Source organism: Radiomyces spectabilis (assembly GCF_025331425.1).
Source record: "Radiomyces spectabilis strain NRRL 2753 chromosome Unknown BYT42scaffold_13, whole genome shotgun sequence".
Classification (NCBI taxonomy): Eukaryota; Fungi; Mucoromycota; class Mucoromycetes; order Mucorales; family Radiomycetaceae; genus Radiomyces; species Radiomyces spectabilis.
In genome coordinates this window covers 114,872-135,323 of record NW_026251938.1, presented here as the reverse complement: position 1 = coordinate 135,323, position 20,452 = coordinate 114,872, and the positions used below count along the sequence as shown (strand labels likewise).

At 43.7% G+C, this 20,452-nt stretch overlaps 12 protein-coding genes across 12 annotated transcripts; 4 read left to right on the top strand and 8 right to left on the bottom strand.

Annotated features, from left to right (window-relative positions):
- Positions 1 to 835: 835 nt before the first annotated feature.
- BYT42DRAFT_583763 (uncharacterized protein) lies at positions 836 to 1,824 on the bottom strand. The gene is made up of 4 exons (XM_051569809.1): positions 1,750 to 1,824; positions 1,659 to 1,686; positions 1,353 to 1,596; positions 836 to 1,256 (listed from the first exon to the last, which is right to left on the bottom strand). Exons 1-4 carry the CDS (start codon positions 1,778 to 1,780, stop codon positions 1,113 to 1,115), a joined length of 447 nt encoding a protein of 148 aa, XP_051419514.1. The 5' UTR covers positions 1,781 to 1,824; the 3' UTR covers positions 836 to 1,112.
- A 545-nt stretch (positions 1,825 to 2,369) lies between these two features.
- Positions 2,370 to 3,285, bottom strand: BYT42DRAFT_102756 (40S ribosomal protein S18). Its single transcript, XM_051562067.1, has 3 exons — positions 3,201 to 3,285; positions 3,012 to 3,038; positions 2,370 to 2,905 (listed from the first exon to the last, which is right to left on the bottom strand). The coding sequence occupies exons 1-3, from the start codon at positions 3,201 to 3,203 to the stop codon at positions 2,471 to 2,473; spliced, it is 465 nt and encodes a 154-aa protein (XP_051419513.1). The 5' UTR covers positions 3,204 to 3,285; the 3' UTR covers positions 2,370 to 2,470.
- Positions 3,220 to 4,145, top strand: BYT42DRAFT_583754 (uncharacterized protein). The gene is made up of 2 exons (XM_051569808.1): positions 3,220 to 3,634; positions 3,749 to 4,145. Exons 1-2 carry the CDS (start codon positions 3,484 to 3,486, stop codon positions 3,973 to 3,975), a joined length of 378 nt encoding a protein of 125 aa, XP_051419512.1. The 5' UTR covers positions 3,220 to 3,483; the 3' UTR covers positions 3,976 to 4,145.
- BYT42DRAFT_102641 (nucleoporin complex subunit 54-domain-containing protein) lies at positions 4,006 to 6,050 on the bottom strand. The gene is made up of 6 exons (XM_051562065.1): positions 5,929 to 6,050; positions 5,334 to 5,859; positions 4,975 to 5,272; positions 4,807 to 4,900; positions 4,644 to 4,745; positions 4,006 to 4,554 (listed from the first exon to the last, which is right to left on the bottom strand). Exons 2-6 carry the CDS (start codon positions 5,848 to 5,850, stop codon positions 4,201 to 4,203), a joined length of 1,365 nt encoding a protein of 454 aa, XP_051419511.1. The 5' UTR covers positions 5,851 to 5,859; positions 5,929 to 6,050; the 3' UTR covers positions 4,006 to 4,200.
- On the top strand, positions 6,047 to 6,583 carry BYT42DRAFT_102737 (uncharacterized protein). Its single transcript, XM_051562066.1, has 2 exons — positions 6,047 to 6,267; positions 6,345 to 6,583. Exons 1-2 carry the CDS (start codon positions 6,126 to 6,128, stop codon positions 6,446 to 6,448), a joined length of 246 nt encoding a protein of 81 aa, XP_051419510.1. The 5' UTR covers positions 6,047 to 6,125; the 3' UTR covers positions 6,449 to 6,583.
- On the bottom strand, positions 6,491 to 7,843 carry BYT42DRAFT_583749 (uncharacterized protein). Its single transcript, XM_051569807.1, has 3 exons — positions 7,773 to 7,843; positions 6,829 to 7,706; positions 6,491 to 6,766 (listed from the first exon to the last, which is right to left on the bottom strand). Exons 2-3 carry the CDS (start codon positions 7,537 to 7,539, stop codon positions 6,644 to 6,646), a joined length of 834 nt encoding a protein of 277 aa, XP_051419509.1. The 5' UTR covers positions 7,540 to 7,706; positions 7,773 to 7,843; the 3' UTR covers positions 6,491 to 6,643.
- A 428-nt stretch (positions 7,844 to 8,271) lies between these two features.
- On the bottom strand, positions 8,272 to 9,483 carry BYT42DRAFT_102628 (uncharacterized protein). The gene is made up of 6 exons (XM_051562064.1): positions 9,286 to 9,483; positions 9,131 to 9,222; positions 8,759 to 9,057; positions 8,551 to 8,695; positions 8,384 to 8,481; positions 8,272 to 8,311 (listed from the first exon to the last, which is right to left on the bottom strand). The coding sequence occupies exons 1-5, from the start codon at positions 9,323 to 9,325 to the stop codon at positions 8,443 to 8,445; spliced, it is 615 nt and encodes a 204-aa protein (XP_051419508.1). The 5' UTR covers positions 9,326 to 9,483; the 3' UTR covers positions 8,272 to 8,311; positions 8,384 to 8,442.
- Positions 9,484 to 10,691: 1,208 nt separating this feature from the next.
- Positions 10,692 to 12,033, top strand: BYT42DRAFT_583742 (ubiquitin-conjugating enzyme/RWD-like protein). Its single transcript, XM_051569806.1, has 7 exons — positions 10,692 to 10,787; positions 10,860 to 10,938; positions 11,003 to 11,019; positions 11,110 to 11,187; positions 11,253 to 11,361; positions 11,429 to 11,556; positions 11,623 to 12,033. Exons 1-7 carry the CDS (start codon positions 10,764 to 10,766, stop codon positions 11,635 to 11,637), a joined length of 450 nt encoding a protein of 149 aa, XP_051419507.1. The 5' UTR covers positions 10,692 to 10,763; the 3' UTR covers positions 11,638 to 12,033.
- Positions 12,034 to 13,200, top strand: BYT42DRAFT_583740 (ubiquinol-cytochrome C chaperone-domain-containing protein). Its single transcript, XM_051569805.1, has 6 exons — positions 12,034 to 12,129; positions 12,204 to 12,251; positions 12,318 to 12,528; positions 12,597 to 12,763; positions 12,828 to 12,952; positions 13,019 to 13,200. Exons 1-6 carry the CDS (start codon positions 12,082 to 12,084, stop codon positions 13,173 to 13,175), a joined length of 756 nt encoding a protein of 251 aa, XP_051419506.1. The 5' UTR covers positions 12,034 to 12,081; the 3' UTR covers positions 13,176 to 13,200.
- A 500-nt stretch (positions 13,201 to 13,700) lies between these two features.
- On the bottom strand, positions 13,701 to 14,409 carry BYT42DRAFT_503487 (PSP1 C-terminal conserved region-domain-containing protein; the record flags this gene model as incomplete). Its single annotated transcript, XM_051564907.1, has 2 exons — positions 13,701 to 13,824; positions 13,907 to 14,409. 2 exons carry the CDS (start codon positions 14,407 to 14,409, stop codon positions 13,701 to 13,703), a joined length of 627 nt encoding a protein of 208 aa, XP_051419505.1.
- Positions 14,410 to 16,456: 2,047 nt separating this feature from the next.
- Positions 16,457 to 17,774, bottom strand: BYT42DRAFT_583736 (60S ribosomal protein L3; the record flags this gene model as incomplete). The annotated part of the gene is made up of 2 exons (XM_051569804.1): positions 17,722 to 17,774; positions 16,457 to 17,620 (listed from the first exon to the last, which is right to left on the bottom strand). The coding sequence occupies exons 1-2, from the start codon at positions 17,722 to 17,724 to the stop codon at positions 16,460 to 16,462; spliced, it is 1,164 nt and encodes a 387-aa protein (XP_051419504.1). The 5' UTR covers positions 17,725 to 17,774.
- A 629-nt stretch (positions 17,775 to 18,403) lies between these two features.
- On the bottom strand, positions 18,404 to 20,333 carry BYT42DRAFT_583735 (uncharacterized protein). Its single transcript, XM_051569803.1, has one exon. The coding sequence runs from the start codon at positions 20,213 to 20,215 to the stop codon at positions 18,554 to 18,556; it is 1,662 nt and encodes a 553-aa protein (XP_051419503.1). The 5' UTR covers positions 20,216 to 20,333; the 3' UTR covers positions 18,404 to 18,553.
- Between the last annotated feature and the right edge of the window lie 119 nt (positions 20,334 to 20,452).

The following is a 20,452-nucleotide window of genomic DNA, read 5'->3' as shown; positions in this document are numbered from 1 at the left end:
AACGGATGACATGACGATATCGTTACGATCTTGTTTCAAAAGCATTTTTTCCAGGTTGGAGACCGCTGCATTGAGTCGTGTGCGTACCGCGGTTTCGAACTGCATACTGTGATGTGTATTGAGTGGCCTCCACCAGCTAAGAACATATTCCTGCAAAATATGGCCAAGCAGACGATCCACGGCCGATAGTAACGATGGAAAAGACAAATTCAAAATCTGATATCGTTCCTGGAATTCAACTTCTGTCTGTGATAACAAGAAAACCTTCGTCACTACCCAAGGCTGATGATTGCCGGTGGGACCAAGGCTATGTTTTTTCGTCTTACCTCTGCGTCATCCGACTCCCAGCTTGCAAACGATGGTAATGGTGATATGGTCTGCGATGGCTGAAGGGCGATGGGCTCCGAGCGACCAAAGACGGTGGCGAGCAGAAAGCCTAAAGCCAGAAAAAGTAGAGATGTATAACCATGTGATAACAGCAACAATGCATAAATGGAGCCGAATGCGACCAAAAATGCGGTTTGCGCAGCATGGTAGGATGAAGTAGTGACGTTTAGGAAATCCCAATAGATCCTCAAGTGATCGCACCAGTCGAGTAAGAGCGGCATGAGGTAGTGAAAAGATACAGAAACGGACCAGTCATACGTAGCAAACAGACGCGCCTTAATTCGGTGGATCTTTCAAGTCACAACTGATATAACAAACCCCACTGAAGTCGTCTTTTTTTTTTTTTTTTTTGGCCTGATAAATAGGAACACCCAAATTTAGGATACCCCTTCTGTTTGTAAAAGATACATTAATGCGCTTATTCTTGCAGTTAAAAACAACTCTGATTCTCCCTGTGTAGATTGGATCGACGAAAAACAAAAAAAATGGAGTTTTATTACTTTCTATGGAGTTCATGTTTCTGATGACGCGGAGGTAGTTTGCTCATCATTTTCATCTCTCGCTTTCTCCTGTTCTTCTTCCTTGTTTGGTATTCTGTCTCTCTCTTTAGACTCCCTTGAACGGTCTTCACGAGGAGATGATGATCGTCGTCGTCGGTGCCGTCTACTAGAGTGTGAAGAAGGCTGCAAAGTGACTTTCGAGTTAGCATCCTTCCCACACTTTTTTCAGGAAAGTGGAATCCGGTGATCAAAAAAACCTACCTCAGGTGACCTTGATGCGCTTCGGTGTTTTGAACGTCGAGAATGACTTCTATCGTCGTGAGATCGACTTCTACGTCGACTACGCGATGAACGATGATGACGATGATGCTAAGTTTCAGAAAAAAACAATATTGATAAGTCAGTATTTGTCTTTTTTGATTGTTCAACACATGGGATACCAATAAAGAAGGGATCCCTGCTTACCGAGTCTCGTTCATCCTCACTGGAGGATGACTCGCTGCTGTCCGTGTCACTGCTGCTGTGACGATGATGATGCTTCTTTCGATGTTTGGACTTTTTTTTCTTCTTTTTACTGTCATGTTTTGATCGTTTTTTCCCAGCGAGTTTGGCTTCTCTTTCCGCGTCCAACTGTTGGCGATATTTTGCCATGGCCGCTTCTGATACACCAGGACCTTCTCTGGCTTCTTTCAATTTACGGAATTCTTCCCTAGGCATTCGTTAATATCGACTGATCTTTACAGCGCTCTCGCTGAACAGTGCACTACATACCAGCTCATGCCGTTCTTCTTTCGAGCATCTAAGGATACGGCAACATAATAAGTCAGAGACAGAGTACTCTCTAGTCAATACGAGATCTTACCAATATAATCCCGAATAGTTGGTCCGTCCATGGTGGAAATGTTGGGTATGGATATACGGCTGTTGTTTTTTTTTTCACGAGGCGGGGCAGGCCAATGCACACAGAAATATTCAGAACAAGACGGAATTTTAAAAATCAAAATGTACTACCCAATCAAAGCCAGCATCTTTCCTTTTTGAATGCGAACAGTATCCAGCCGAACCATGCTTCTAATCCATGACCAGCTCCAGCTGTCAAAAAAAAAAAAAAAAAAAATTCAATGCCTTTTTCTTTCAGGTCATAACACAAATATCTCGCAAGAAAAAGAAAAAGTTCATTTCCTTTTAGAGAACCATCAGAAGCAAAATACTAAAAGTAATGATAGGGACTCTAAATTCCTGCCACACAAAAAATGTTGAAGAAAGGATAATCGTACATTTATTTGATAGTTCCCCTTTATGCAGCCAACCAAATATACATAGAAAAGAGATAATGAAGGTACGCCAACAAGGAAAATCTATAAGAAAGACAATCGATTAATGCTCTGGTTTTTTTTTTTTTTTTTGGCAGCACAAAAAAGAAAGAAGAGATTGAGGCGAAAAAAACATAGAATCAGAATCAAAAGGTGTCCACACAAATCATCGGACAATGTAGATAAGGTTAATGATTATAAATTCATCATTTCCTATGTTGCTTGCTCCTGGCCTTCTTTCTTTCTTTGGATATAAAGAACGCGACTTACTTATTTCTTCTTGGACACACCGACGGTTCTGCCGCGACGACCGGTAGTCTTGGTGTGTTGACCGCGGACACGGAGACCCCAGAAGTGACGGAGACCACGGTGGTTGCGGATCTTCTTCAAGCGTTCAAGATCTTCACGCATCTTGGTGTCAAGAACGTTGGAGATGACTTGAGAGTACTTGCCGTCAATGATATCCTTTTGTCTGTTGAGGAACCAGTTGGGAATCTTGTACTGAGCGGGGTTCTGGAGAATGGTGACGATGCGCTCCAATTCTTCGTTGGTGCATTCACCGGCTCTCTTGTTAAGGTCAACATCAGCCTTCTTGCAGGCAATGTTGGCGAAACGACGACCAACACCCTTGACCGAGGTCAAAGCAATGGTGATCTTGTTCTTGCCGTCAACGTTGGTGTTGAGAAGACGGATAATGTGTTGGAACTATTACATTCACAAAAAGAAAAACGTCTGTAAGCAACTGCAATGTCGTGGTAGTTTTCATGAGAGCAAATGGCGTTCGGAATGTATCTGTCAGAAATTTACTTACTTGATTCCTCTCAGGGACAACAAGCGACTATAGCATTATAAAGGAAAAAAAAGAGGAAGAAAGAAATCAGTACCGAACGATCATATCCGTGCATCCATCCATCCGTTCATCATCATCATTGCCATGTTGGTAACACTGATGATGGACATGACAAGAGGAATCATTAATCATTGGGATGAATGGACTTACCATGACGATGAAGCAGGGAAAAGAGAAAGATCCACGTTTTTACACGGTATCCTCCTATGGAGGCCCACCTCGGGCGGACGGGACAAATGGGATTGGTCCGTTAACCAACTGTGGCCCTGCGACAAATTCCGGTCCGAACATGATCAACCCCGCCCCCAGGGTTGCCTCCGAACAGGCCCAGGTGGCTGAGCGGTCTTTTTGTGTCTGGGAGCCCTTGGTGTTTTACCGTTTTTTCTGTTGTTTCCCTTCCTGAAGCGCTTGTTCCTTACGGAGAGATCTCGCCATGTTTTTCCGTGGATTACAACGATTAGCCCACGTCACCGTAGCGCGTTCATCAATAGCATCTCGCCAACTTCCTTTCGCGTGGAAACGACAGGCATCCACCGTCACCCATCCACCTTCTAATTTAGGATTTCCTTTCACCTTTCACCAGAGTAAGCGTTGCCAATTCAAAAATTGGGTAGAATGGTTCCAACCATTCTCTCGACCGACCTTTTATATTCTTTATATTGACCGTCACTATTGTACGCTCGTTCTGTTTTGAATAGATGCTGAAACTTCTGTTACTGACGCTGTCGCTCAACACATGGCACGACTTCGACCGTTCTCCGCCCCACCTGCCCCCGTACAACAGCCCATGATTTCACCTGTCGCTGATGGCGAAACATTGTATATGACCAGCGTTCTCAGAAAACGTCGATTGAAGATGAACAAACACAAGCACAAGAAACTGCGAAAGAGAACCCGAGCACTGAGAAAGAGACTGGGCAAATAAAAGAAAAAGAAATAGAGCATGTTAGATACTTGCAATACCTTATGAAAAAAAATAATCACAAAATATCAAGTAAAAAGAAAAACAAGCGACAAGGGGGGAATCACAATATTTTTTTTTTGTCTTTTTCTCCATGATCCGTTATTGTATAGAATACAAAATGAACATGTAAGCGTGATATTTCATTACTGGGTTTTTTCGTTTTATTTTTCTTTCCAGACTAAGTTTTTAAGAACGATGTGCATGATATACCTGGTTGATGGTGTCTATTTCTTTGATATCGGTTTGAAGATTCTCAATGACATGTTGAATGCCATTCTGTTGTTCACCAAGAATATTCGTGATCTGCGTCATATGCTCATCGCTCACTGCATCCCATTCATCCACACCGTCGATCTTGCCGTACTTTCGTCCAGATTCTTTAATCAGTTGTAACTGAGCCCACATTTGACTCAGTTTACCGTGGAATTGATCCGATCGTAGTAATTGGGTTTGGATGTTTTCGAATTGAACTCGCATTGCTTCCTCCTCTGGTGTGATCGATAATCCCTTGTTGCGTAGCACCTGCGCATGCTTCAGAAACTGGTAACAGAGAAAAACAATTCATCAGCTTTCCCAATTCCTTTTTTCGTATCCAGTTACTGCTTTGTTTATCGTCTTACTCTAAGTACACGCTGCGCCAAATCCATGTGTCGTCTTTTGTATTCGGATAGTTTTGTGTATGTATCTTGCATCTCCTTTTGTTGCAATCGCTTGATCTTTGTCTCGATATCCTATGGATGAAAAAACGTCAAGGTCGTGTATTCGCACAGAATCATGGATGTAAGATCTTACTGTTAATTTAGCTTTATGTGCTGCACTTTGATTCTCCTGCGCGTCAATGCGTTTCTTCAAATCCTCGAATCCTACTGCTAATGCTGGTACCATACTTTATGGTTCATAAGATTAAAGTTGAGTTGACGGTACAAGCAAAACAAACGGACGGGTCACAAAACCACTTACCATGACGGATCAGGATTGGCTTTTTGGGCATCTTCCCATGCTTTGGTATCATGATTCGGCGGTTTGACGTACAGATGGACTTCCTGTGGCGGCACCATATTGTAAAAGTAATATTTGAATTGACAGAAAGGCGAGGATGGATCCCATTTCGCTTTCAGTAATGCCAAGGCTTGCCAAATGTAATCAGGTTTAAAGTCTTTTTCGCTCAACATTTCGTTGACTTTGTTCTGTCGTTCTTCGTTTTCTACTTGCATTAACAACTCCCAGATTTGCTTGTCTCGTGCCTGCTTGTTGTTGCCTAGAAATTGCTTTAATACCACCGCTACCGGGTTATCCATGTATAAGAATGAAGTACTCACCTGCTGCATTGAAACTGCTTCCGAAACCACCTAATGTCAAGCCAGGTTTGGCGGATTGACCAAACAGACCGCCGGTGGATTGTCCAAATAAACCGCCTGTGGTCCCTGTGGTGCCAGTAGCTGGTTTTTGTCCAAATAAACTCGTCGTTGTGTTGGTGTTGCCAAAGAGCGAATTTCCCGATGTATTGGCTGTGGTCGCATTACCGAATAATGACCCGCCTGTATTGGTTGTGGTATTGGTCGCTGTGGCATTGTTGCCAAAGAGAGAAGTGCCTGCATTGATCGTGGTGGTGTTGCTGGGAGCAGAGGTATTACCGAACAAATTGGTCGATGGCGTGGTATTTGTTCCAGGAGCCGTTGATGTATTGGTGTTGGTGCCGAAAGGAGTGGCAGGCGCTGGATTGCCAAAAGTAAAGGTACTTCCAGAAGCCGCAGGTTGACCAAAAGATCCAAACCCTGCATTACCGCCAAATGATGGCGTGGGATTAGCAGTGGAGGTACCAAATGAAAAGGCCATATGAATAGACTATTTTCAAGCGTAAAAAGAGTTGGAAAAACTATATATATAAAAAAGGCCTTCGTTTTGTGTGCCCACCCAAGTTTCAAGCAAAATGAACGCGTGCGCCTCTTTCTCTCTCTGTGTCTCTCAGCAGTCCAAAAAGCGCTCCAACAAAGAATGAGGCTAAGCCACCCTCCTCAATAAGGGAAAAGAGAAAAAAGAGCAGGGAAAAATGGGCCATTGGACCTCCGTTTCAAAAAGGAAAACCATTCCCGATCTCTTCATATATCAACATGAATCGTCCCACCAGAGACAAAATCTACTCACAAGCCAAAGGTTACGGATTCACTCCTGCCCTTGAACGTACACGCAAGCCTTTCCAAGTGCGCAATGTCCTTACATTGGCCGGTCTTTTAACTTTCACCGGAGGTGTTTGTAAGTTACAGTGACAGTTTGGCCGTGCTGTGCCACACATGCGTTTGGGCACAACAGGTCTAATTGCTTATTTGTAGACGCCTACTCCTTGTTAGCCGTGAAGCAGGACGACTTTAGTGATGTTCCCATGCCCAACACCCTTCCTGGTGTCCAAGATGTGACGAAAGAAAACCAGGCATAATTTTTTTGGCCCTTGCTTTGTTATTTTAGTAACCCTGGGTAACCGTGCTCCATCTTTTTTTTCTTGTAAATAAATGGCCTTTTGCCAAGTGCCAGAAAAGGCCTCTGGTATTCAAACGTTGATGAGGGATGATTTTATTTGTATTATTTTGCAATGCTCAGGTACGATTTTACATCAATTTTAAACACTTTTTTATTATCGCCATGCGGGCTGTGCTGCGGGTGGCAGGGCTGTCAAAGGAACCGTTGTACTTGTCCGTGCACGGGCAAATGTGCTTTTGCGAAAACTGGCGGGTTTTTTGGGTCGGTGCTTTGTCGGCTACAAGGAACATTTTTTCTTCAGTAACTATTTTGCTTTATGTAGAATGATGAACGGCTTACATGATGCAGTATGGGTCCCTGAGATACTGGTGGTAATAATGGATGACCGGATACTTGTTGCTGCTTTCGCTTTAGCACAGGGGCTATAGGAGGGGGTGAGGGTATGATTTCGCGACCGGCAGCCATAGGCATCTGTTTGGGACTGTTTGGAGTAAGATGGCCTTCATGGATATTCGTGGTGTTGGGAGATACGGTATTGATGCGTTTGGAATTCAGGGTTTGCTTCAATGCGTACAGGAACTTGTTTTTGGGTCGAACAATCTCCTTTTGCTCTGAACAATTACGTGAGACCACTTCATCTTGGCGAGGATATGATGAGGAGGGGACAAATCGATCTCCTCGTCTATGGTTTGCTTCGATATCCGTATGTTTCTTTCCTATTTCATTCGTAAACTTTTCCCAGAATCCTCGTGTCGTTTGGACCGAGGTATCTCCAGTCGATAATGAGGCACCATTGAGGACATTTTTTTCCGAGATATCATGATCATCGTATCTCGGTATCGTCGTGACAATGGAGGAAAATGATACCTTTTTCATGCATTTTGGTCTGCCGGATGGGAATCCAAACAGTTGCGCTTGCATGACCAAAATGCTCTCTTCATTTTCCAAGATGGGTGGCGATAGCTGGGGTTGATACAGCGGCAGCCGTACAATTTCCTCTGCAGTGGTTACAGGTTCATCTTTTGGTTCTGGTCCATTGTCTGCGCACATCCTCTCTGGTGCTTCCTCGCCTAGGGCGTGGCATACAGCGGGTATTATCGTTGTTGTGTCATTGTAATGCAAACACTTTGTTGATGCTTCCTCTGTTTTATCAGGCTTTGCAGTGGGGGATGGGTTTTCGATGCATTTGTTTTGGATGTCATTGTTACTGTTTGATTCTGTGAATGCACATATATAAATGAATAAGGCTATATAGTGGCAAAAAAAAAAAGGATATGTATTACCTAGAGTATTGGCGACGTTCTTCTGATGCTGTGATACTATACAACAAAATCCACAATTTTTTTTTTTTTTTTTGGTTAAGCATCACTGATACATGGGAGACAGGTCTGGTGACTTACCGGTCGATTTTCGCCAAGCTTCGGGTTTACCTTTGGAGGCCTCAAATACATTAATGAAGGAGGACTTTATAAAGGGATAGGACTAAGTAGATGCGTGTGGATAGAGCGTGTCTTTTTCTACTTACCACTTTACCTTTGGTGCCCCGTATCGAAGATGTGGTCTTCTTTTGTTTATATTTGCCGGTTCTGACCTTGGAGGTGACCTCTTGCGGCGGATCCAAATTCTCTGACAAGAGCCTACTTGCTGCTTTTGTGATGGAGCCAGTGCATTCATTTGAAGGCATGGATAGACCGCGGGACTTTGGAATGAGTCTCTCCTTCACATCGTCTCTATGCTTTTTCGCTGGGGAAGGCGTCCTTTGTATACCCGTGAATGACTGAAGGTTTTTCCTTGCTTGTTGTAAGACCGCATTGGCGGGTTCCTGTGTAGATTTACGTATGAGCGATCAATAATAAACTAAGATTCCATGACTTTGTATTAAGCGAGGGCGCACCTCAAGTTTCTCGAACCGCTTGCATAATGCATTTGTCCGCTGTAAATTCTTTGAGTCGTTCAAGCACAGCAAAGGTTTGCTTTCTGGACTTTTTCGGCCTGTTTTCTTGAGATTGTGAAAAAAATGAGGATAATTTCATTGGCAAAATGCCAAGCTGCATTACGCACCTGTGTTGGAGTAGCCTGCTCTTGTGTGATATGTGATGGGATGCTGAAACTGCCATCTTTGCTTTCACGTTTTTCTTTGCGATTTTTAGCCAGTATATTGTTCGATAAGCCTGGTGCCATATCGTGATTCGCCGGCATCCGTTCTCTAAATCATCATCCGGTCAGTATCTGGTGAACATAAAAAACATATTGCATAGCGAGAACTCACTTTTCACTATCGTGACCTTTTCCTTGGGTATTTAGTGAATTCAACTTGCCAACACTCTGGAGAGTAGGAGGCGGATTGATTTGCAAAGATTGTTTCGCCGTATCGGAGGGTTCACTTTTAAGAAAATGAGGCGTATCAGCTTCAGCCGAGGTAAGTGCGTCGTCACCTCGCGAGGCCTGATCCGATGAACGTATATTATCCAAGTCACCATGAAAGATGGCATGTACCCTTGTTGCAGCTGATATTTGGTATAATGAAAGACGCCGTGCTTCACGCAAGTCTCGTAAATCATCCAATTCCTAAAAACATTGATACCAAGCTTTAACTGTCGTGTTCGCTACAGCCAAAATGACAATATTTTTAGCACTTTACTCTCGCCAGCAAATCCAGTTCGGCCGAATTTGAATAGTCTAATACGTCGTGAAGGGTCTTTTTGGTATTCTTGGTCTGCAATGCCAGATTGACTGGAAAATTAAGGGCGAATCAGTGGTGGTTGGTAACTCAAACGTCTACGGTATGCTGCTTACATGATGGCAGGGACATATCCAAAGCCGCTTCATATGACATTGAAAATAATTATCAAGAAATAAGGCGATGGAACAAAGTAATTAAAACGGGTTGATCAGAATATTGTGCAAAAAAGAACCCTTCACAGTAACAGCCGAGTGCATCTGGTATCAAAACAATAGCCATATATGGATGGGCTACTTTCTATTGTGTTTTTCCGGATGCCAAGCTCGGGTGGGTGAACATGTCCAGTCACGAAAAGTAAACTCCAATAATCGACTTCTTGATTTCCTTTACTATTCATAAGAAGTACTGATGAACACATTTACCGATATATCAACACTCAGTAGTTGATGCCATACAAGATATCAATCACGTGCACCTTTATGTTTCCCACAAAAGAGGCCCCTGCTGAAGAGCATATCATAAGAAACTACTCGAACTCTCTTGCACCGCAATCCATGCATCGAAAGCTACATAAGCATACTATGTATGCAGGATATTGCCACAACTGCTGTATGCAATATTTCAAATAAGTCAGATCCGAGATCTGACCTCCTGCGCAAACGATCATAACAAATAAACACCTATTTCTCCCGTCCCCGGGGAGTTCATTTGATACCCCAGAATGAAATAAATGGTCCGGTAAAATAATCAGTATCACATATTTTGCAGAATGATAAATAAGTCCAGCAGACAAGGAACCAAGAATAGCAGACGTGCAGTGACCAGTGACGAGCTTGTGCGCATGGGACACGGACTGACGGAGCTCAAGTCAAGCTTCAGAGTTTAGGTCACACAAGATGAACCGTGCCAACGTGCTCATCATCAGTGGCCTTGCCAATTAGCTGGTTCATGTTTGCAGGATTCCACCTGCAGATAGTGGATGGCATGCGTTTCCAGGGAAAGGTGGGCCGGAAGCTGAATTTGAAGTTAACATTCGATCAACGTTGTGCGGCATAAGTTCCATCTTGAGATTTGGCGCTTCAATTCTTTTCAGTTATTTATAAATTGACGTACATGGATGGCCTGGGTAAATGAAAGCCGACGTTCCGTGTGCCATACAAAAAGTGCATCTTCAACATGGCTAGCCGCTTCACCCCACATATTTATTATATGCAGATTATCTCTTATTCTGCTTCTCGTTATTTATCCGATCCTTCCGTGGTTTGCCATGCATTTTCTGCCACATTATCCATTCAAACATCCCAATCATCAGCGATGAAAATAAAAATTTTTGTTTCAATATTACCTATCAAAGGAAAAGTTGCAACTTTGCCACAAACGGGATTCTGCGTCAGATGATCATTTCTGGCGGTGTCTCGGATCGCCTGAGGTGAAAATTCCAGAATGGAAATCGATATTGTGACTGGTAAAACTTTGATTAAATGTCCGCCATTGTCCTGCAACCCCGATCTCGTTCACCCCCACTTGCTGGTGTTTGCTGCCAGCCTTCTTTTTTCTTTCTATCCTTGCTTGAAATTGTGGACTTTGACAAATGGCTTTAAAACGCATTCAAAGAGCAAGTATTAAAGCAGTCGGGTTTAAAGGGGTTTGTTGTAGTGTGACATTAGCTCATGCTTTTTTCATTTAGGAACTTGCTGACTTGACAAAGAATCCTCCTGCTGGTGTCAGTGCGAGAGCTTCCGACGACGACGTGTTCAAATGGGAAGGTGAGTGCAAGAATCTCATACGATACGGAGCCTCTGACTGATAAGGATATTGCTGTTTGTCTAGGAACCTTACTGGGGCCTGTAAGCCAAACGTTTTCAATAAGCTTGCATAGCTGGGAGGATGCTGAACATCAACTGACGGTGAACTCGTTTATTCTTTTTTCCTTGTAGGAAGATAGCCCTTATGCCGGTGGTGTGTTCAAGTTGGATATCGTCTTTAACGTGGATTATCCTTTCAAGCCTCCGTCCGTAAGTTCAACAAAAAAAAATGATGCAAGCAGTGACACTTTCATGTTAACTATGTTTTTCTCCAGATTAAATTCGCTACCAAAATTTATCATCCCAATATCGATGACGATGGCAGTATATGTGTAGATTTATTGAAACCGGATGTCTGGAAGCCAGCTACAAAGATTGCCCAAGGTAAAGCGTGTGAAATAGCGGCGATATTGGGTAAATCATATGCGAACTTATGATGATGGTCGGATAGTCCTGGTTTCCATCAGTCTGCTGCTACAGGAACCCAACCCCGAGGATCCCCTTGTTGCCTCCATTGCCGAAGTGTACAATACCAACCGTCCAAAATTCAACAAGATGGCGAAGGAATATGTGAAAAAGGTGAGCTTGGTGATGGACTTGTCGGGTATTGAAAAAATCAAATATCTCATTGGGAAAAATAATTAGTATGCCACTCCTTAAACGATGTCAATACTCTATTGAAGGACAAGGGCATCGTCACATTGCTCGATTTGCCTTTGGCTTTTTTTTTATTTTGTTTACACCAAGGAGAATCGTACTGTATATAACTTTTTTATTGCAATAAAAGAATGTGTGATTTGGAGCACCCAATCGATAGCCAATGTATGCCTAGTTGTTCAAGGGGAATTGTATCGAAAAATGTCGGTGATGTTCTCGGCTGTAAGGCTTTGGGACCAAACCAAATAAAAAATGATTCATAGTATGCACGAGGAGAGGATCCCTTCGTCACTGCTGCTATTTGACACATGCTCCACTTGAACTTCTTTGTGACCGTTTTTCGGATATTCAACCTGCCGTTTTTGTGTCAAAACACAGAAAATAAAGCGATACGGCAGGCCTTGAGCTATTGACTTCAGTCAAAGAGAAAAAAAAGATATTTCCGGCATGGCTTCCTTGTCACGCACATTGGGCATCACAGCGGCCACTCGCAATGTAAGAAAGCTGTAATTTTTCACCTTTGGCCAATGGGCAGTTAACTCACCGTATGGTAAAATCGATTCTCTCAGACTTTATTGCGTGCTTCGGCTTTGAACCGACCTAGAATTCTCGCTGTTGTACGTACTTTTGGATTCCGGAGACTGACAGTAGGGCTTGTGTTTTAACATGATGATATTGATTAGCAACCGACATGGAGCCTCGTGAATGCGCGATGGGCCAGCACGCACGAGCCTGTAAAGTCGAAATATTCTAGCACGACGAAAAAGATTGTCTATGGATTGGCGAGAATCATGGGTTACTATTCAAAAAATTCCACCGCCATTCGATCCAGCCATAGTCTCTATAAAGCGTGCGCTCAGCAAATGGAGCAGAACAAAGTCTTTTTCATTGAAGGTAAGGCGAAAAGCGATCGATTGTGACTTTGCTGCATCCCTTTTGTTAATGACGGAAAATGTTCATAGAATGCAAGTTGCCTGATAATTTCCAAACCTGGTTTGCTGTGACCCAGCTTCACGTGTGGATGTTGATGGTGCATTTACGAGCGCACGGACAAGGAAAATTGTATATTCAGGAATTGGTGAATCGCTTTTTCGAAGATGCCGAAGTGCGCATGCGTGAGCAACATGGGGTAGGTTGACCAGAGTGACTACTAGCGTCATTGGAAAAAAATATATTAATGGTAGAAATGATAGATTACACAACAAAAGGTGATCAACAGTTACATCAAGGATTTACTGGCTCAGTTCCATGGTGGTGTGGTTGCTTATGACGAAGGCATGTGTAAAGACGATCCGGTCCTGGCAGCAGCATTATGGAGGTATTCAGTGGGAAAACAAGCTCGGCAGCAGGATAAACGTCATCTGATCCTTTTTTTATGGTGTAGAAATCTATTTGCTCCTACCTCGGAAAGCGGTACGGATCTCGCTTACATGGTTCAGTATATCAGACAGGAATTGAAAGCATTGGAGGCCTACGATGGTGAAAAGCTCAGTGCAGGCATTGTGCAGTTTGGTACACCCGTGGCTTCTTTCTCATTATAAAAAAAGAAAACTCCATATTTTATCATGCATCCTTTTGTTTTATTTTGAGAAATTGCTAAGGCCTCTTTTTTTTATATTCACAAGGATTCTTATGCATCTAAAATTGATAATCTAAGCATCGTAAAGTGTAACAGACCAGTAAAAGAAAGAAAGAGGAAAAGAGGGGGAAGGCCCAGAAATATGAAAGGAATGATCAAGGTATAAAGAAAAACAAGCAAAAGAATAGAGAGAATAGAGGTATTGCAATAGTTGCTTGAAGCGAAGTTGAATAAACCGGACGGTAAAATGGCAGGAACGAGAAGCTGGAAAAAAAATCTACTCGGGGAGTGTGTGTAACTGTAATATGGGATACTGACAACAACCAAAGTTGACAACAAGTAAAGCAAGCTGTAAGAGGATGGAGAAAGACTGAACAAGTAAGCTGATGACCGAAAGTTGGGCTGTCACGACGGCTTCTGAGCCAGCAGAGTGGGGATGGTTTTTTTTTTTTTTTTTTTTTTTTTTTTAAAGGAGTAGGTTGGCTGATCAAACCGGTTTAGTGGCGCACATCCAGATTCGTGTCTTGTAGATTTTGAATAATTCGCGCACCAATTCGCGAAAATCGATACGCTGATCGGCCACAAAGTAAAAAGTCAGCTTACGCCGATCCCTAACGAAGAACAATCATTTGTGAGCCATGGACTGTTGTTGTTGTTGTTGTTGTTGTAAATGCTTGATCGTAGGAAACTTACCATTGATATTCAGCATTCAGAACTTCCATGCACAATCCCTTCTGTTTAATTTTAGCCTGACATACGAGCAATGCTTTGGCTTCATCTTGGCTTTTGGTGGCAAGACTGGCAATTTCCGCCGATTCCGCTAATCGAAACATTTGCTTCACATACACGTCCTTGGGATTGATGCGTCCGGTGTCGGTGACCGAGAGAGGATCAGCAGGAGGTGACATTATTTCTTCCTTCCCACAAAGTTCGGACGCATTGACTCGATCAGCAACAATGGTTCCCAAATCACGGCCCCGGTCTGCTTCAATGATGACCAGATCCCCCATTTTAGGCAATCTTATCCACGCATCTTTGTCCGACAAATAGCATAATTCGGATCGTCCAGCTTTAAATGCAACTTTGTAAAGGGGGATGCCGCTGTCGACGAAATGTTGCAAAGAGACACCTTTGCCCACGGTCTGACAACTGACATCAGAAGAGTAGTTGACGGGGGTGGCGTTGGCTGGATTCATTGTGATACGTAATTCGCCAAAATATTCGTCAATATGGTCCCGAATATCCTTATCCAACTGTTGTTGACATTGGCGGCTGTAAGCGTTCGAAAAGCCGTCGTTGAATTGGCCAGGATAGCCCTCTCCCGCTGACGGTTCAAATCCGAATGAGCTGTTCACCTTGGCTGGGACGGGCGATGGGCTCGACAAATAAGGTCCCGCCACCGAATGACGCCGTCCAATGGCAGTAGCTCCCAAATCATCGTAATACCTGCACAAGCACAAAAAAAAAGAGAACGAAAAAAAAAAAATTAGAATATGATGAGAATTGCTCTCTTTCCATAACCCACGTTGTGAACGTTTGTTCTCAATGGGTAACCCGCCACCCTCCCGCCTGCCTGTCCGCCTGTCCGCCGTTTTTCCCGTGTTCGCCATCGATAAGCTTTTTTTTTGAACCTACTTTGACATGGACGAGTGATGATCCGTGACGAGCGATGTCCAATAATCGCTTTGCGTCAAGTTGTCGGTGACTGAAAATCGGCGTTGATGCACATGTTGCTGGGGTGACTGAGATGGCTGGAACCGTTGCGGTATAGGCGACCAGATTGAATTTAAAGACGAATAAGATGGATTGGTTGAATTACGACCGTTTTGATCCCAACCGTTGAAATAATCTTCTTCATGCGTACTGGGTAAGTGAGACCGATAAGGTTGGGACAGGCCAGAGGAACGTGGCGGAGCAGCTGATAAGCTGTGCCTACGTGAAAAGAAGGCCGATTCCAGTCCATGCGAAGCATTGTTTATCTTTGTTTCAATATCACATTTGAATGGCGACGTAAGAGGTGCCGACCATATATTATTATGGTTCCAAGGTGACCTGAGGTGAGCCATGGAAGCACTTGGTCGGCGTTCTGATTTAGGTTCCAGCGACGGTTCGTCTGGTGGTTCGAAATCGCAGAAACCCCGACGAACCGATGAAGCATTGGATTGGTGCGTAGTTGGCAACTCGGTCGGTGTGGGCGGATCAAACCAATCGACCGAAGAGTGGGTAGGCTCTTGCTTGGTCATCCACGGATGAGGAGGATCCACGTACGAATGGAACTTGGCATTCGCACTGGGCGTAGTAGGTGACCCATTAGAGGACGTTTCCGACAACATGTCTGTCTTGAAGCTGCTGCATAACGATTCTTGCTGTGGTTGCTGTAACGGTGGTTCCACTTCTTTCAGACTAGCCAATTCGGTCGACATGAGCTTATTTTTATAATGATTGGATAGAGCAATATAAATGCCAAAAAAGGGTGACCAAAAAGTTGACAAGAAAGAGGAAAAAGAAAGAAAAAAAAAAGGTTAAAAAGAAGAAGCAGAATAAAAAAGAAAAAAAAAAGTTTACTTAGAAAAAAGGAGACAGGGTGGTGAAAAGGGGGTGAATGTGAAAAAAAGGTATTTTTATTTTTATTCATGTGTGGTGGGAAAAATCACCGCAAAAAATTAAAATCCCTGACATGAACAACGCATCAAAATCCACCTAAAGTATTGCAATGACTACTATCGTCATAGTAATCCGGTCAAAATATAATTACTATACTCTTCTTTCAATTTAGGGTTTACCTCTCCGCGACAGTTTTCCAACGTAACCAACACCGTTTAGACTTTTTGGCTTCTGAGAAAAAGGCGAAAAAAAGCCCAAAAAAGTGCATGATACAAATTTGCATACAAGTAACTTTTTTCTTGTGATCACATGCTTTTTTTTTTCAAGTGTCACCAATAGAGTGCACCTCTCTCTCACACAACAATGTTCAACTTTCCACATTGTCGGAACCCCACTGCCCTGTGCGTTACCATAAACCAAGCATGAAAATGAAAGACCATTGGTCCATCCACCTGTGTCGTTGAGAACACACACATACCCACGTCTACACCAGAAACTGAGATCGAAACAGTTACTTTTTACGATCTACACTACGTATTTACTTTTCTTCTTATGTAAGATACATGCAAAAAATGTGATGATTATGAGATTTTATTGGTTGTTTCGTTTTCTTACAGAAAATGAAGATGAGGAACAATCCATTTAAAGATCCTTCTTGAGGGTACCCATGAACTGGTGCTTTTCGGCAGCAGTCTGGAAGCGACCGTGACCGAACTTGGAAGAAGTATCGATGAACTTGAGGCTGACCTTTTCCAAAGCGGAACGCTTGGTGTGGACCATCAAAGACTTGCGAAGAGTCAAGACTCTCTTCTTGGCACCAGCACAGCAGCCCTTGATCATGACAAAGTCTTCGTTCACAATACCGTAGTGGGGGAAACCACCCATGGGAGTGATGTTCTTGTCGGTGATATCGTATTCGGTAGCACCAGACTTCTTGTCAGCACCGTTAGCAATGCGGTAAATCTTCTTGTTGATTTCAGTACGGCGATGGTAACCACGCTGACCAGCACGGGGAACCGAGTACATGACTCGGGAAGGATGCCAAGCACCAATACAGGCGACTTTGCGGAGACCACGATGGGTCTTGCGGGGAAGCTTCTTGGTACCCCAACGGTGGGTGACACCTTCGAAACCGTGACCCTTGGTAGTACCAATGATGTCGATCATTTCATCCTGTTCAAAGACGGAGCCAACAGTGACTTCCTTTTCAAAGTGTTCGCGGGCCCAGTCGACCTTTTGAGCAATGTTACCACCGTTAAGCTGGACTTCCATAAGGTGAGCCTTGCGCTGACCAAGTCTGGCCTTGCCAATTTGAGTGTGAGCAATGACGCGAACGACGGAACAGTACTTCTTGATACGTTCGAGTTCACGGGTGACGTCCTTGGCACCCTCAGCATACTTCTGAGCGTACTTGGTGAAAGCCTTCTTCTTGGAACGGTACCAGTTCTTGTAGAAGCGACGCTTAGCTTCCTCGGACAAATGTTCGGCCCAGACGGTGGTCAAGGTACGGAGACCACGGGGGGTTTCGACGTAACCAACAACACCAATGACGACCATGGGGGGAACTTCGATGACGGTAACAGCTTCGACGATCTCCTTCTTGTGCATCTTGGAACCAGGACGTTCAAGATCACGGACAATATGGGTCATACCGGCCTTGTAACCCATGAAAGCGGTCAAGTGGACAGCCTTCTTGGGATCATCCTTGGGGAAGGCCTTGCAGCGACCGCGGTGAGATCTGGTTCTCTTACGGGGAGAGAAACCCAAGTGACCGTGACGGGGAGCCTCGTACTTTCTGTGAGACTATGGAAAAATGACAAGAACTACAATTAGCTATCATCATAACGGATGGATGCATGGTATCCACGTTTGGATGCATGGATGGATGGATCTCGATGCCGTACCATGATACACGAGATAGAAGATGTGAGAGAGAGGACGTTCACACCATCCCAGCTTCTCGGCAGCTTTTTTTTTCCATCAGTCTGGCGCCCAACTCCGTTTGGAACACCGTGTTCGGTCCGGACAACGGACGGCGGGGATTAAAAAGGTCCTTCTGTCGTTCTTTAGACATTCCGTGAATCGTGAGCGCATGCTTCTGTTCAAGTGCACAGACATTGCATTGCCCGAGGGAAACGCCTTCCAAGATACTTTTCCAGCTTTCTATTGTAAACTATTACTGAAGGAAAGCTCGTGATATTTCCATACTTATCTGCTATCATCTCTGCCTTGTACACCCTGACACGTCCGTAAAAGAATTTTTTTTTTTTTTTTGCTGCGGATCCATACAATAGGCTCTTCTGTTTCAAATGCCGCACTAGTTGATCGCACACATCCAATCAACAGCTCCTTCTCAGCTGTGCACTGAACGATGCAAATGCTGGTAACTTGAAAAACCCGACAGTAATGCGGATAATGTATACTCTTAATGCAATACATCAAGTAAGGGTTATTGTCAATCAACAGCTTACATAATAGTGAAACAGTCGATTCCTTCGCGAAAAAAAAACGGATCTAAACGCAAACCAAATGGCCATTTTTTCCCTGCAAATGTTTTGGTGACGATGCTTAAATTTATGATAAATGCGGCAATATTGTATTTTAGATGTTTTTCAGTTACGGCATGATGAAGAATGATGGATATGGTATAGATACATGATAAATGGCAAATGATAAAACAATGGTAAATCTTCCTCGCAACAAGGCATGGTCTGACGTAGCTGTGTTTCGCGTAGGTTACAAGATGAAGTGTGACCCACACTGAAGGTCACCGGGACCCCGCACTAAGCTGATAGTATAGGCTACGCTTAGGATTATAAGGAATCGATACCATATTAGACTTCGATTGACGAGCGACATACACGATGACCAGATCCATGCTTTGACGCCACCAAACAAAGTCTCATTTCCCGTCAAACGAGAACCTCGAACCGAATTTCTATAATTTTGGGAAGGCCTATCGTCGTTTCTAAGGATCGATGCTTCATAGAAAGATGCGTGTTCATCACGTAGATTGTATTGGTCCAAGAAACTTAGCAGTTCATCGAGTGCATTTCGTTCCTCCGATCCAGCATGTTTCGACACAGAACACATCGTTGGATGAATGAGTGAAAGGCCTGAATCACCACCATTTCCGATAAAACTTGCTTCCTCCGGGTACGGCTCCAACGAAATCGAATCGTTATAGTGATAACTTGCTCCCATTGATTCCATATCTTTGCGACAAGTTGCGTCGTCATTACAGTATCGAGGAAGGGCTGACGGAATAGGGGAATTTGGAATGTCGGTAGAATACAATGATTGCATGTCCATTTTGGAGTCGTCATCTGTCTCACAGCTTTCCGTAGCATCATGAAAAATGGCTTTACTTTTCGTAGGGCCCGGAGTTTCAGGGGTATATTGCATCTGTGCGTTGTCGGAAGACTTTACAACAGGGCTGATCTTTTCTTCGTGCCATTTCAAATCTCGACAAACTATGCTGTCGGACGTTTGTGTTCGTGTTCGTGTTCGTGTTCGTGTTTGATATTGTTGCCGGAACTGTTTAACTCGTTGACGACGGTCATCCTTTCGTTCATACATGTGATGGTTGTTCCCTGTTTCACTCTTTGTTATTGTCTCGTATGATGTGTTGGACACAGCATCGTCGTTCTGGTAACGGCTTCCCGTGTCGCTTTCCGAGCGTTTATTCCGACTGAATAGGGAGGACATCCTTGATAATCTTGTGAAAAATCCCGAGGGTGTGTATGCTGTCGACGATAAAGCGGGTGTGTCCGGTTGTATACTGCTATGCGGGTTGCTGATCAGAAACTCTCGAAGTTGCTTTTGATGGGTTGATAAGCGGCGTTCAAAGACATCCAACTGTCCCGGTGAACACTCTCGTTTATCGAGGTTATATATCGCATCCAAGCTGGCGGATGCTTCCAAACGCAACGTTTCCAATTTGGCTTGCAACGTCACTACTTGGCTGACCATATCCGCGAGTCCTTCTTCGAGCAATCGACCGCGTAATCGCCACACCGCTTGTTGAATCAGTTCTTCTCTCGATGTGTTGGTTATATCAAAAGGAGAAACGTCTGAGAATGTTTGTTTCGGTGGGTTCATTTCGTTCCAGTGATACGATTCTCTTTTCTCACAGCGGTCCTTGCGTTGTAGAGATGCTAGTGGTCGAAAGTTAAAGTAGTCGGCTGTTTCCTTTGGTTCATGACATTCAGAATAAGATAATTTTCCAGAGGTATAAAAAGGGGGTGGAAAGTTTGGATCTTTCTCTTCGTGACTGTAATTGCATGTTAGGCCGTGAAACGGAAACCCGGGATATTCGGCGTAGCCATGGTTGGCTTTGTTCATGCATGGAGTGCCAAAATGGCTCGTGTTCATTGCATTTGTTTGCAGATCGTTCATTATAAACGCCGTGAAATTCGAACGGAAGAGCGAAAGAATAAAAAAGTTATTTACCGAGAAGAAGAAGGAAATAGAAACAAAACAGAAAAAAGATCGTAAATGGTACCTGAAGCAAAACTCATCCCATATTTTTATCTTGCCTTATTCCTTTTCCGTCCAAGACGGAGAACGAAATAAAAAAAAAGCTCGAAACATGGACAAAGTTGAAACGGATATGCCATGCCAGCCTTCTCTATC

What these genes read in the sequence shown, in the direction of transcription:
- BYT42DRAFT_583763 (XM_051569809.1), bottom strand. Translation starts at nt 1,780, where the DNA reads ATGGACGGACCAACTATTCGGGATTATATTG. An exon ending in AACTATTCGGGATTATATTG is followed by an intron (nt 1,687 to 1,749) that starts GTAAGATCTCGT and finishes CCGTATCCTTAG; the next exon opens with ATGCTCGAAAGAAGAACGGC. An exon ending in AAGAAGAACGGCATGAGCTG is followed by an intron (nt 1,597 to 1,658) that starts GTATGTAGTGCA and finishes ACGAATGCCTAG; the next exon opens with GGAAGAATTCCGTAAATTGA.
- BYT42DRAFT_102756 (XM_051562067.1), bottom strand. An exon ending in TTGTCCCTGAGAGGAATCAA is followed by an intron (nt 2,906 to 3,011) that starts GTAAGTAAATTT and finishes TGAATGTAATAG; the next exon opens with TTCCAACACATTATCCGTCT.
- BYT42DRAFT_583754 (XM_051569808.1), top strand. Translation starts at nt 3,484, where the DNA reads ATGTTTTTCCGTGGATTACAACGATTAGCCCACGTCACCGTAGCGCGT. An exon ending in TCCTTTCACCTTTCACCAGA is followed by an intron (nt 3,635 to 3,748) that starts GTAAGCGTTGCC and finishes TGTTTTGAATAG; the next exon opens with ATGCTGAAACTTCTGTTACT.
- BYT42DRAFT_102641 (XM_051562065.1), bottom strand. Translation starts at nt 5,850, where the DNA reads ATGGCCTTTTCATTTGGTACCTCCACTGCTAATCCCACGCCATCATTT. An exon ending in AAGCAGTTTCAATGCAGCAG is followed by an intron (nt 5,273 to 5,333) that starts GTGAGTACTTCA and finishes AGCAATTTCTAG; the next exon opens with GCAACAACAAGCAGGCACGA. An exon ending in CACATAAAGCTAAATTAACA is followed by an intron (nt 4,746 to 4,806) that starts GTAAGATCTTAC and finishes TTTCATCCATAG; the next exon opens with GATATCGAGACAAAGATCAA.
- BYT42DRAFT_102737 (XM_051562066.1), top strand. Translation starts at nt 6,126, where the DNA reads ATGAATCGTCCCACCAGAGACAAAATCTACTCACAAGCCAAAGGTTAC. An exon ending in AACTTTCACCGGAGGTGTTT is followed by an intron (nt 6,268 to 6,344) that starts GTAAGTTACAGT and finishes GCTTATTTGTAG; the next exon opens with ACGCCTACTCCTTGTTAGCC.
- BYT42DRAFT_583749 (XM_051569807.1), bottom strand. Translation starts at nt 7,539, where the DNA reads ATGTGCGCAGACAATGGACCAGAACCAAAAGATGAACCTGTAACCACT. An exon ending in AGGGACCCATACTGCATCAT is followed by an intron (nt 6,767 to 6,828) that starts GTAAGCCGTTCA and finishes TGTTCCTTGTAG; the next exon opens with CCGACAAAGCACCGACCCAA.
- BYT42DRAFT_102628 (XM_051562064.1), bottom strand. Translation starts at nt 9,325, where the DNA reads ATGTCATATGAAGCGGCTTTGGATATGTCCCTGCCATCAT. An exon ending in AACTGGATTTGCTGGCGAGA is followed by an intron (nt 9,058 to 9,130) that starts GTAAAGTGCTAA and finishes CAATGTTTTTAG; the next exon opens with GAATTGGATGATTTACGAGA. An exon ending in AGCAGGCTACTCCAACACAG is followed by an intron (nt 8,482 to 8,550) that starts GTGCGTAATGCA and finishes TCAAGAAAACAG; the next exon opens with GCCGAAAAAGTCCAGAAAGC.
- BYT42DRAFT_583742 (XM_051569806.1), top strand. Translation starts at nt 10,764, where the DNA reads ATGGCTTTAAAACGCATTCAAAGA. An exon ending in CTTTAAAACGCATTCAAAGA is followed by an intron (nt 10,788 to 10,859) that starts GCAAGTATTAAA and finishes TTTTTCATTTAG; the next exon opens with GAACTTGCTGACTTGACAAA. An exon ending in AGCTACAAAGATTGCCCAAG is followed by an intron (nt 11,362 to 11,428) that starts GTAAAGCGTGTG and finishes ATGGTCGGATAG; the next exon opens with TCCTGGTTTCCATCAGTCTG.
- BYT42DRAFT_583740 (XM_051569805.1), top strand. Translation starts at nt 12,082, where the DNA reads ATGGCTTCCTTGTCACGCACATTGGGCATCACAGCGGCCACTCGCAAT. An exon ending in TCACAGCGGCCACTCGCAAT is followed by an intron (nt 12,130 to 12,203) that starts GTAAGAAAGCTG and finishes CGATTCTCTCAG; the next exon opens with ACTTTATTGCGTGCTTCGGC. An exon ending in CTGGCAGCAGCATTATGGAG is followed by an intron (nt 12,953 to 13,018) that starts GTATTCAGTGGG and finishes TTTATGGTGTAG; the next exon opens with AAATCTATTTGCTCCTACCT.
- BYT42DRAFT_583735 (XM_051569803.1), bottom strand. Translation starts at nt 20,215, where the DNA reads ATGAACGATCTGCAAACAAATGCAATGAACACGAGCCATTTTGGCACT.